Genomic DNA, 13,204 nt, shown 5'->3' with positions numbered 1-13,204 from the left:
GTCTGGGCGGCCCGTACACTGAGGGGGAGGCTGTTCCACAATCTAGGCGCTGCGGTGGAGAAGGCTCTGTCTCCCCTAGTCTTGAGCCTAGTTCTAGGCACCACCAATAGCAGCTGGTCAGCTGATCTGAGGGATCGTGGGGGGGGGGGGGGGCTAATTTAAAATCTATTCTAAAACGAACAGGTAGCCAGTGGAGCGAGGCCAAAACTGGGCTGATGTGCTCATGTTTTTTTGTTTTGGTGAGGAGGCGCGCGGCTGCGTTCTGCACCAGTTGTAGGTGGCGAAGCAGGGATTTGTCGATGCCTGTGTAGAGGGCATTGCAGTAGTCGAGGCGAGTGGTGACAAAGGCATGTATCACCATCTCTGGTGTGAACAGCCAGACTCCTGCTCACTCCAGAATTGACAGTTCACGGCGCGTCTGCGTCCTGTGTGTCCCCGGTGTGTGCCTCACTTTGTTAGGGCCCATAGTAGTAATACAGGTTGTAGTAATAGTAGTAGTGTAGTTGTAGTGTAGTAGTGCTTGGTCACTCACTTAAAACTGAAATAGAACGTGGTGGTGTTGATTACATGATTAGCTAATATCACTAGAGGGTCCATAGAGTTAGCCAGCCTGGACCGGGTATAGTTGTGGGCTATAGTGTGTTGTTGTGCCATCATCTACGAGGTTGGCAATATAAATCTCTGTCAATAACTCTCGTACTGTGCCATAAAAAAGGGTCACGCAGACACAATCTTAGAGCCAGAAGTCATATAGCAGATGTAATTATAGGTCGGAAAGTTGTGGAAGGATACACGGTGCCAAGGCAGGCGAGCAGACAATAGAGAGAGACAGTGTGGGAGCTGACACTCATCATGTCTCGCCATCTGCTTATCGAAGTTGATGTGTTAATTAACTGGGAAAAAGAGGACAAACACATTTTTGGAGATCCTAAACGCAACATGGAGCAGGCCGGGCGCTGGAGGCACCATCTGATGGCTGGCTAGTGCTCTCAAAGCAGCTCTTCACAGGGACAAAAGGAAAGAATATAATGACATACAACAACATATTTATTACAACGTGACACAACTCTTTAAACAAGTCACAATGTGACACGACACTTTACACAAGTCATAAACATTTATGCTGACTGTATAACGAAGCATTAGGAACACCCGCTCCCTCTAAGAGATAGACAGGTGAATCCAGGAGAAAGATATGATCCTTTACCGATTTCACTTGTTAAAAGTCACCTCGGCCATGAGGAGGGATTCGTTTTAGCCTTGATATAACTTAGACATTGATGCAGAAAGACCCTAAACTCGGTTTAGGAGGGTCTCCCTAATGACTTGTACACTGTGTAGATAATTTATATTTACATTTAGTAATTTACCAACTTAAGTTCTGTACAACAAGTCGGCAGGAACTGTACAACTTTGGCAGCTAAGGGTAAGATTGTTCGTCAAACAGTGTCGAACTTGGGTGCTACAGTCTTGAGTGCATAGTAGTATAAGCATATTAGCATAGTAGGTTAAATATATTGGTGCGTGGCTTACGTTGTCCGTTAAAACCAGTATAAAAAACGATAGGTTATGTAGATAACCTAGTTATATTAGTATAGGCTAAGCGTCCCGCTCTGAGCCTTACGAGATACTCATATCTCCTGTGATACCTAATGTATCTCCCACGAACAAAAACACATGCACCCCACCTGTATGGGGCCCCGCCCCTTATGGTGGCCACCGCCCATATAACCATGACCCTGGTCATGAAACACCCTTCCTCGCCAAAACCCGTCCCAGGAAAAGATCCCTCAAGAGGGAACTCAGGGCGCGCAGAGCGGGACGCTTAGCCTATACTAATATAACTAGGTTATCTACATAACCTATCGTTATATATCGTATAGCATCGCGTCCCGCTCTGAGCCTTACGAGATAATGGGGAAGAGCGGGCGCGAGACCCGACAGATGTACCCCCTGAGGACCCGTAAGCCCACATCAAGGGGTGCGGGGAGCCCTGTCACCCCATCCTTCCTAACGAAGGGGGGGCGCAGTCAACTCCACCTGAATGCGAACAAGAGGGAGCCAGAACCCCTTGAACACACCGTACAGGCGGAACCACGTGTGACTCAACACACTGCGGCCCATACCCATACACTCCTGCTACCCGACCAAAGGACGGAAAGCAGGAAAGGCCACAGACCCCAGAACCGCCTGGGAGACAGAACCCCCGGTCATGTCCATGAGGAAAAACCTTACAAAGGAGCCCGGGGAGGACCATGAAGCTGCAGCACAGATGGCCTCCACCGAGGCCCCACCCAGGAGAGCGGCAGAGGCAGCCACCCCACGAGTGGAGTGCGCCCTGACGCCCCCAGGGGGATCCTGCCCAGCCAGCGTGTAGCAGAGGGTAACACCCTCGCACAACCAATGGGACAGGCGCTGCTCCGACAGTGCCTTACCAGCACGAGCCCCACCGTAACAGACAAAAAGCTGGTCGGTAACCCTGAAATCCTGAGTACGGCTGAGGTAAATCCCCAAGCACGGACTGGACATGACAGGTGAAGGCCCGCATCTAACTCACCAGTGTGAGGAGGAGGACGAAACGCCTGAACCACAATATCCCGGGAGCGGAAGGAACTCCGGATATTCTCAGGCACGAAAGCAGGATTAGGTCGCAGAGTGACACCGCAATCGGTCCGAAAAGACAGGCACTCTGGATGTACCGAGAGAGCACAGAGCTCACCTACGCGTTTAGCGGAAGTGACAGCCAGAAGGAACGCGGTCCTGAAGGACAGCTGTCCCAACGGCGCCCGCTCGAGCGGCTCAAACGGGGCCAAGGACAACCGACCGAGGACCAATTGAAGATCCCAAGTCGGAGCCAAGGAGCGTTGCACCGGCTTAACGCGTCGAGCGCCAAGCAGGAAACGCTTCACAAGAGGGTGGCTGAACAAGACATCCCCTCAAACCCCTCATGATAGGAGGATATAGCTGCTGCATATACCCTCACCGTCGAAGCCGACAGTCTATCAAGGAGAGACTGGAGGTAACTAAGGACAGCAACCAGGGGGCAGGAGACTGAGTCCAGGCCCCCCGCCTTACACCACACTTGGAACATACGTCATCTGCCCGCGTAAGCGCGACAGTGGAGGGAGCATGTGCAGTCCAGATGGTAACACCATCAGGATCAAGAACCTGCGCCCCTCAACGTACCCGTCCCAACAACTGACCTAACAGATGTATGGGGAAGAATCCCTGGCGGCACGGCATCGGTCCCAGACCTGCCTGGCCATGTCCAGACGCAATCCTCACCCGTCAGGATGAGGGCCGCCCCGCGACAGTACACCTGCACCCACATTCTCCCTGCCGGGGATGTGGGGAGCCCTTAGGCCGCGCAGATGGAGGACGCCCATAGCCAGCCGCCCGCCGCCTGGTGCAGACAGGGGGAGCGTACTCCTCCCTGTCTGTCGATACACGACACTGACGTCGTATCGTCCGTCCTGATCAACACCATTTGTGGACCAGAAGGACCGCTTTCAACACCAACACATTGAACGTAGCGCAGACCGGGCAGCATGGTTTGCCAGCTGCCCCCTACTGCGTTGGCCCGACGCATCACCAGCGAGGGAGGCGTCGGTGAAAACGCGACGTGAGACAGCGCCGTAACCGTCCTAGGACGGAACCTCCCGAGCGTGTTGACAACACGCTCCGAGATGGATGCCCATAGCCCTCCAACCGTTGACTGGGAAGAGGAATACTCTACATCCAGTGTACAGCAACCCCAGGCTGGTAGAGACCTGCCTGGTACGAGACCTGACGATCCACCTTGACCGCGAAGGACCAGAACGTCATCAGGGCAGAACACTCCGTAACCCCGGATGACGCAGAGGCCCCAGTGCGGCCTCCACGCACTTGGTGAAGATGCGGGGAGCCAGAGAAAACCGAACGGCAGCCTCTGGTACTCATACGCTAACCCTGCAAAGGAAGCGTAGGTAAGCCCTAGGATGGAAGATCGGGGATGCGCATACGCATCCTACAGGTCTATGGAGGAGAACCAGACCCCCACCTGACAGTGTTCAACAGGTAGGAGACGATCCAAAAAATGCTGAACCTTCCCATGGGACAGGTCCAGCCTGGGTCTTACACCCCTCCCTCCCGACTTCTCGGGCAGAGAACACCGGGAGGAGAACGGCACGACGATGGCTTGCTTCGTCCACAGAGATTGGATCTCGTCGACCAGAGCTGTCCCTGCTGGAGACCCCGACAACAGGGTCTGTACCAAACCTGAAAACGGGTGGGGTTGTGTAAACACAAGTCCCCGCCTCACCATTCTCTCCATCTACCTCGACATATGGTACTGCCGTAGTCATATGTGACGACACTCCCAACGCACCCGCCGTCACGTGGCGCAGGTCCGCCAGGAACTGTAGATAGTTGGCCCGGTCCCCCCCGCTGTGCGAAGACAACCCTGGAATCGTGCGAGGAGCGCGTTCCGTGTCGGAACACCTGACCCTGACACCACCCACGAGGCAATCGCACCCAAGGGGGAACCCCGACAGAAAAAGGGCCTGTCTGATACGGGGGGCTTCCGATCAAAAAAGCCCCCCCACTGAACACCCCTCCAGAACATGCTGAAGGAGTCGTTCTGCAGCCGGACATGCAAGGTGTAAGGCCCCCATGGGTTCCTACACACCGTAGCCCTGCAGTGATATCACTACCACCCCAAACCATGTGAGCTGCGACCACTTGCCAATATTCCAGGAGTGGGAGCACCAACATGATACCTGGCCTGGCGAAGGCGAGGCCGGGGAAGCCTGCACTGTGTGCCTCAAAAGGTTTCGAGCCCCCCTGCTGACAACACTTAAGTTGACAGACGTAACACCAGGCTCAACCAACACAGTTCAAGGTGTGGGAGCCGCTTGACAGCACAACATTCTCACGGACAGACCCAGGCTCAGCCATCAACTGGGTGTCAGCCCCTGTCTCCATGAGAAGCGAAGAATGGGGCCGCATACGCTTCAATGAAGGTTCGCGGCCCGCAGCCAAAAGAGAACGCTCAGAGCCCCGCTTCTGGGGATACCAGAGAGAGGATTGAACGGGGAGCGGGCTGCTCGCGGCAAAATGACGACGGAGTGGTTTACCAACACCGAAATCACCCAAAATGGCCGATCCCTCGGCCGCCAAGACTGTCGGCCTCGCGATACCCTGTCGATTCTCCAACCAGGGCACCACTGGCGGGGGAAACATGGCCGCCTGTCGAGGGCCCCGTCATCGCCGCTGACGAGGCCGTGCTCTCTCTTCTTCTGGCTGCGCGGTGTGAGGCGGTGTAGGGCCTAGGACAATACCGCCCGCGCTCCAGCAGAAGACCAAAATCCCCTGCGGAGAGGGGAACCCTGAGCGGTTATAGCTTGCGGCTGGGTCAAAGCTAATAACGTCAACATCCTCGACGGAGTGGTTTACCAACACCGTGCGCGATGTGTCGACGTCGGCCGGCCCTCAAGGCCCCTCCACCAGACACCATTTCTGTAATAGAAAAAACACCAATTCGAACACAGTTCTAATCGTTGCCAATTCCATACCGTGGCGGTACAAGCCTTAACAGCCCACCAGCCACTCGCCAGGCCGACCCATGGTGTCGGCCGGGCGGGGCATTGTTTCAATATATCAAAAACAAAGGACTGACGTTAACATGGAGCACCAGTGGTGATTGCAAACAGCACCCTCCACTGTGGTGTGGACCATGAAAAGGTTAAATGAATAAAAGAGCTAAACCACAAAAACTGTAGAATGAGCAAACCCATACACACAAAGTTTAAGGGGAGACGGACCAGACCCGTCTTCATTCAAAATATTCACAACAGAACACCAGCCCTAGTTTAGCCCATTTACCAAAAAAGGTAAACAAAGCCCCCCCCCCGCACTACTCCCCCAGTATACCGATTGACCGTCAGTATGAATGGTTTGAGAGGAGAGAAAGCTGTAGCAAGACAGACCTTCTCATAGCAGAGTGACAAAATGAAACAATAGCCCCCTACACAGGGCCGCCCCAGGAGATGGGGGGCCTCGCGTCTAAAAACGCACAGGGCCTCACATTTCTCCCAAGCGGCCCTGCCCTTATACTACTGCAGCCTAACGCCAGGCAATGTGGAACCCAAGACAACAATTGCCTGTGCACAGACACGCAACATGTTTACCATGTCGGCTGGACCCATAGCCCCACTACCCGACGCCAACCCAGATGGGAACACCGTTCAACAAACCCCGCCGGAACACAAGGTAATACCTGGCTAGAACCTAGCCACGACCTACCCCGTTGTCAACCCATTTACCCGAAAAAGGTAAATAGAACTCAAAACCCCACAACAGCTACCGACTGACCTTCATTGATGAACCGGGCAAGAGGCGGGAGAGTGACAACATCTCACGGCGGAGACATTAAAACAGCATAGCAATTAGCAGTAGTGATAGCATGCGGCAGTAGCGATAGCATGTTAGCATAGCTTTAGATGTTTTCGCAGCACGCCCAAGACAGCTTGGAAACCGTTCCCTGCAGAGAACGTTCACCAAACCATCTTGCCCCTGGCGCCAACACACAACAAGGTTGTGTTAACAACACAAACCAGCATTACTAACACTAATACCCATGCCTGAAGACACAGGGCCTACCTGAGTACAAGCTGGCCCGACAGCCAGCCTTGTACAGCTGAACCTCGATGTGCAGTCATCAAACGAGGAACATCACAGGCCCGTCGCGTCGCCGAAAACATGCGTCGAAGATGCCAGGGGCCAGCAACCTCCGGTAAGCTTCCAACATTATTAATCTTCCTTAATCTTTTCATTCCGCTAGCTCGTATGGTGCACGCATCCAACACGCTGGGACGAAAATAGAGGAAGGGTGTTTCATGACCAGGGTCATGGTTATATGGGCGGTGGCCACCATAAGGGGCGGGGCCCCATACAGGTGGGGTGCATGTGTTTTTGTTCGTGGGAGATACATTAGGTATCACAGGAGATATGAGTATCTCGTAAGGCTCAGAGCGGGACGCGATGCTATACGATATATAACTATCTTAAAAAACAGCATTTGCATTGTTTTCCACATGCCCTCCAACAGCCACCACTTAGACCCTCCCCACTGCTTCCCCATCCCCTCCCATGCTCCCATGTATGGCACACACCTCAATTCTTACCTTGGAGTACATGGCCCCATTCAGCACCTCTCCATTGCGGATCCAGATGATGGAAGCGGCTGGCTTGGCGTTGTCTGCGTGGCAGGTCAGGTTCAAGGGGTCACCAGCTCTCAGACTCACCACTGGTCCACCGCTGATCACTGGGTCCTCGGGGGGGACTGTGGGTGAAGACACGTGGATGGTGAGACAGAGACACAGAGACAGACAGGCTTGATAGCTACTCAGAAATATGGTGGCAAATAATAGTTTTGGGAAGATAATACAAATGCATGATATCTGTAGATACTATATATATATATATATATATCTGTACATATCCCTTACCTACTCGCATTAGTTATGATGTCAATACATGTAGCATACTGGTAGGTAGAGAATGCTAATTACACATGGTACAAAGGTTGCCCACTGCGCATGCTTCAGATATTGCTACTTCAAGGTACTATTTCATAATGTGTACACAATTTCAACTAAAATCATATGATCAAGCGTTAGTGTCACTTCTTTGTATTGAAATTGAAATCTCAAATCCACGGCCACTTATTCAAAGAGGTCAGTGGCTTCTTATGAAGACATTGTGTTTATCTTGTACACAATCCATAAGCAGCCGGATAACTAACAGCAACAGAACTTGAGAACTACTAGGAATGTCTGATCACTGCAGTAAGTGTCTGACTCTTGCCACCTAACCTGTATGGACTATAACGTATAACGTATGATGTATATCATGCCAGTTAGGGCACCTTGTGTTCACTGCACCTGTGTATACTGTACTTACTCATAGTATTATTATTCAGATTCCAATTTAATCTAGATTCATATTTATTATAACGTATAATATAACTGATAGGGCATACGTACCCTCATATGCACCTTTGAATACACTGTTTACTTTCTCATATTCATGTTAATTCTATTGTTTACATTGCTTATTTTAATCTTTACTATAATCTTTACTATAATTGTATTGCCTATGTTTATGCCTTCTACTATAACCATGCCCTTATCTGTACCTCCCCTCTCCCCTCCCCTCTCCCCTCCCCCATGCTGCTATGACGCCCGCATTTCAATAAAGGAATATTTTATCTTATCTTATCTTATCTTATTGTATCTTATAATGCAGGGATTACTACAGAGATGCTTTGCAAGTCCCGATCTGTACACGAATGACATTCGGCACTCTCATTCAAAGCAGGTGTTTGTGCACTTTGCATGGCAGCAATTAAAGCAATTCAGTCTGTGAACAGCACCTCGAGATACTGTCCTGCTTGGTGACGTGTTCGCCTCGAACCTCTCAGAAATAGGCAGTGTTGTGTAACAGTGTCGTACGCGCCTCCAAACAGCGCTGATGACAGGCCTCTTTCTTTTTTACCCACACGCTGATCATCCCGTTTTCATTCAAACGCTGATGAATTATTGATTGGCCTCAGCTCTCATTACGGTGCAGATCTGGGGCATGATGAAATCAAAGGCCGCTGGCAGCTGCCATATTCGCCTGCGAGAGCGGGCATGATGGGGGGGGGGGGGTAGGGTAGGGTATGCCTATGCCTATGCTGTCAAACAACATCGCATTGATTGGGAAGAGAGGAAATTGGAGATGCTGTATTGTACATTTAATTAGGTCAGGTATGAAGAGAAGAAGAAGTACTATAGAGGCAACAATGAGAGCTTGGAGGTATAGCAAAATACTTCAACTACTTTACTCAACTTTATACTTAAACAGTGTTTCATTGAATCACATCAAGAAATGTGCTTTTAATTGGAGATATATCTGATTTGAGTTTTAATTTGCTACATGAAACTTATTGGTATGTGACATTCTTTTATTTCCCCCCCAAAGTAGCTCTTTTTGGAATATTACTCTGGCCATGAAAATATTCAGAGATCTACACCCTTTGACCCAAAAAGCACCACATATAGTACTTGGGTAATTGCTATCTCCAATGTAATGCAATGTAATCGGCTGTGATCTGGAAGGGGATCGTCACTTGTTGGCCAAGCTGCAAAGCCATAACTTTTCACTTAGAAAGTTGTTCATGAACATATCCTTGCTTAAACCTTAACTGTTCCTTCTACCCAGACATTCAAAATTGATTAAAAGATTTCCTTCCAGGGCGAAGCAATCTAGACACTACCATCTGGTAAGGACAACAAAATGATCCCTGTACGAAGCACATCTCTCACGTGGCATACGCGCTCCCCGCTACTAATCAGTTATCCTTCAACCCTCAAATACCGCAGTCAGCAAGGTGGACCACAAACTCCTGTTTTGTTTTCATAACACGTGCCTTTTCCTTCAGTAGTCAGTAGTCTGTTAGGTACAGTTAGTTACTTGAGAACATCTGCCACTTCCCATCTGACTCCGATATATATTTTACAGACAATACCCACGCATCGCTGCCTCTTTAGATCTCTCTAAGAATAGTGTTTGAGTCTAAAATGCAAGTGTTTATTCCGGCCTTTAATTTCAATACCCTTTTATCTGGTGTTCATTAAAATGCAAAAGGTTGGGATGAAGACGGAGGAACCCAGGGTCAGCATTCGCAGATCAGACAACAGAGTTTGCTGATCTCAGCAAGTCGAAGGGGGATAATCTCGGTGAGAATATGGTCACCTTGTAGTCCTTCATCAGCGATTGGGAGACAAGGTCAGGAAGATTGCATTCGTTTACCTTATCCCGAGAATAGAAGTAGGCCTACTGTAGCGTATATATGCAAATAAGCCCGGGAGCGCTGTGGGAAAACCGTATTGAGGGCGACTCGTGAAAAAGCCCCTCCGTTTGTCAATGGAAAAAGAAAGATGAACACAATGACAGGATCAGCGACGGCGTGGTGACAATTGATTGGAGAGATCCACCGCTATTGGCTTGCTGTCGGTCCTCACTCAACACCGCTGGAACATTAATTAAATGTCAAGCATGTGAAGCATACGTCAAAGTCCCGTATTCTATTGGGACAGATTGAATGGGAAAAAAGTCCTTGGTTGGGAAGTTTTTTTTTTTTAGAGCAGTAACGTACGTGAGTGTCAGTGATGCTGACGCGCATATTAAACACACGCCGCAGAGCAACATGGATTTTCAGTTCCTGGTCTTGCAACTCAATGGCTCTCAGACAGAAAGAGATGGATGCTTTTAACCCTCTCTCACAGTACTGAGGCCTGCCTTTACTTTCTACACGCACAGACATACGCCAAGGTCTCCGCGCGGCCTTGCAGACTATTCCCACCCTTGACTTCCACTTGACCCGTAATACTCTTTAATTGTCTTCTATAGATAAGCTGTACATAAGAAACATTTTATTATGTACCCCAGTTGCTATGTACATATTTGTGTTTTATTACAAGTATACATACCAACTATTTCGCCGGTTTTATTCTCCACCCATCGATAGGAACACTACTATCACCGACATCCAAGAAGGAGGATCCCCCCTTAAACGGCCCTTCTAAGGTTTCTCTCCTCCACATTGCCTGTGGTGCTTTTTTCCTATTGCTAGGTTTTTAGTGAGTTTTTCCCTCATCTTCGCTGGGGTATGACTGGGAGTGTTGCATTTATTTATTTTACATTTATTTTGGATTTCATGGTGGTTTTTTTTTTCTTGATTTATTGTGATGTTTCTTCGTGACTTGTTTAAAGATTTAAAGACCAGCCGATGGGGACATTAACTTGTGATTGCAGGCTTTACAAATACATTTTATTTAGATTTGATTGTGTAAGTTTGGAGTGCATTGTGCAGTGGCAGTAAAGATCATGTAATAGAACGGTGGATCCACAGAGGTAGCGGGGTCCTTGGCAGTGCCTTGCAGAGTGTCTCAGTGCTTCCCGGTGGTGTCGTCAAGAGGGCCACCAGCAAGGCATCAAGAGGGTGGACGGCAAGCAGACAAAGAGGCGAAGGACATGCTTGACCACAACCCCCCTATTCTTAATTTCCTCCATGTGTCTGGTAACTGAGTGACGTTGTCAGGACTTTATTAGTTATTAAGTCATTGGTACAGGTGCAATATACTCTGTCTGTACTCTGTACTCATTAGGCACCTGTTTAAGTTCTTGTCAGTCAGGGATGATCCTCTCACCAAAACAATACACTTGAGAGGCAGTCTTGAGTAGGTAGGCCATGCATGGATGCACACTAGTCGGTAGCAAACTTCTGTGTCTTTTACCAAAGCGGACAGTGGTCTAATGCCTGCTTACAAAGAAACATCCTAACCAGAGGCTTTGAGCTCAAGCACGACAGGTAAATACAGGTGAATATAATTCAAGCTCTTTCTTCTTCTGATCACGTTCCCTCCGGGTGAGCAGGGTCTGACAGCTATACAAAGGCCAGGCCTCGAACCTGAGCCAGCCATCATCATTACAGCGCTGTTTGCAAACTCGGCAGCCCCTAATGCTTCTAAATTAGCGCTTTACTGTGGCCACGCGATGGATTTCTTGCGAGTCGTACGGTTGGTGGTTCGGATTGATCGCTCCTCTTTAATTACAAAGCAGGCTCACTGCAATCCCTGCTTCCCCTCACCACTTTGTGAACAGGGATAATGTAATCTCACCACACAACCTCCCCTTGCTTCTGGCACACGTACACACACACACACACACACACACACACACACACACACACACACACACACACACACACACACACACACACACACACACACACACACACACACACACACACACATACACAGGAGAGAGTACAGCTTTGGTTGCAGATCAAGATTAATCAATAGCAGATCAATCAGAACACAGTGGCCTATACGGCCAAGAAGTCTAGCAGCAGGAACAGAGCAAGAGGTTCAAATACGTCAACGATGCCTCCATTATTATTCTCCATACATTAACCGTGTCCGGTGAGTGCACTTTCAGATGCTGAGAACTGAATATCTGAATGATGATGTAATGATGGCGACTGTCTACCGAAAGCTGTGGAGTCCTAAAAATCCAAGATATAATTTGGAGAAACTATATATAAAAAAAAAAACTGAAGGGGTTAAATGATTCGGTGGGGGGGGGGGGGTTAAACAACAGTCTCTTATCATCACTGTCAGATCTCCAGTGTTGGTCTTTCAAATATTTCTTTTTTTACCTGGAATGAATGTTTACATGGTTCTCTCACGTGAGCCAGTACATTTGAAAGTTTGTGTTTTTTTTCTGAATTCCTGAAAAGTTTACTGAGCACTCATACAGTGACACTATGCAAAATAGATAATTTCACACATTTATACGCTCCAAGCAATCATTTCCACAGAGTTGGAGAGAAACCCCATCAGCCTGTCTGTCATAATCTTCATTAGCTTGTGGATCGCCCCAGATAGATAATGCCCCTGTGTTTCATTTTAAGAGCACTGAAATTTAATTGAATCCCATTACCTCATCCAGTCTGAGATAACACAGGGTTAATTTCATGCTTGCCTCCAATCCCATACTGCCCCAAGACGTATTTGACCATAAACCCAACCCTCGGCGCTGAGATAGGGAAAGAAAGAGTGCCCTCAGAAGGATTGGATTCCAGTGAGATCATTTACTTTTAGTGTATAATCAAAGATATCCATAAATGAGACTCAGGCATATTGACGTGTAATTAACCCAACAGTGTCGCTTCCTAGGGGGGGTGTCAGAATAGCGCCGAGGGTTATAAAGCCGCCTGCTGTCCCAGGAGACACTTCAATTGGCCAAACGCCGCCCAGAAACCTTCCATCGGTCTGTGGGAAAGTTGATGGCAGGCGCCGTAATTGGTTGAGAAGTCCCCTTCAGTCTGGCAACAATAGCCGGCTTCGCTGATGGTGGACCTGCAAGGTTATTAGCAGCCAAACTGAGGGGCTGAGGAACATTCTCCAAACCAGCCGATGTAATCCTGCACACACACTCACACTCGCACTCACACTCACACACACTGGCTTTCCAGGAGCGCGGGCAAGGGAGAAAAGCAATTTGGAGGTGAGTGAATGAGAGAGGCTCTCCTCAGAAGGAGCTGGGAGATGTAGGGGAGGGGAGGCTGGTGATGTAGCGGCTGCAGTGTGGCGCCCCCGCCGACGTGTCCTGAGCG

General features: G+C 49.3%; 1 protein-coding gene across 1 annotated transcript in view; it reads right to left on the bottom strand.

Moving 5' to 3' along the window:
• The window catches only part of LOC311243757 (kin of IRRE-like protein 3), a gene marked incomplete at both ends in the record, with an annotated part of 153,026 nt that overhangs the window by 86,434 nt on the left and 53,388 nt on the right, over positions 1-13,204 (bottom strand). Inside the window, one exon of the mRNA XM_084333099.1 lies at positions 7,164-7,321. Within this exon, the coding sequence (XP_084189225.1) occupies positions 7,164-7,321 (158 nt within the window). The remainder of the gene's footprint in view (positions 1-7,163; positions 7,322-13,204) is intronic.

Source organism: Notolepis coatsorum (assembly GCF_963971535.1).
Source record: "Notolepis coatsorum genome assembly, chromosome: 1".
In the NCBI taxonomy this organism is placed as follows: Eukaryota; Metazoa; Chordata; class Actinopteri; order Aulopiformes; family Paralepididae; genus Notolepis; species Notolepis coatsorum.
The sequence above is the reverse complement of the archived record's forward strand: the minus strand, read 5'-3'. Positions and strand labels throughout refer to the sequence as shown.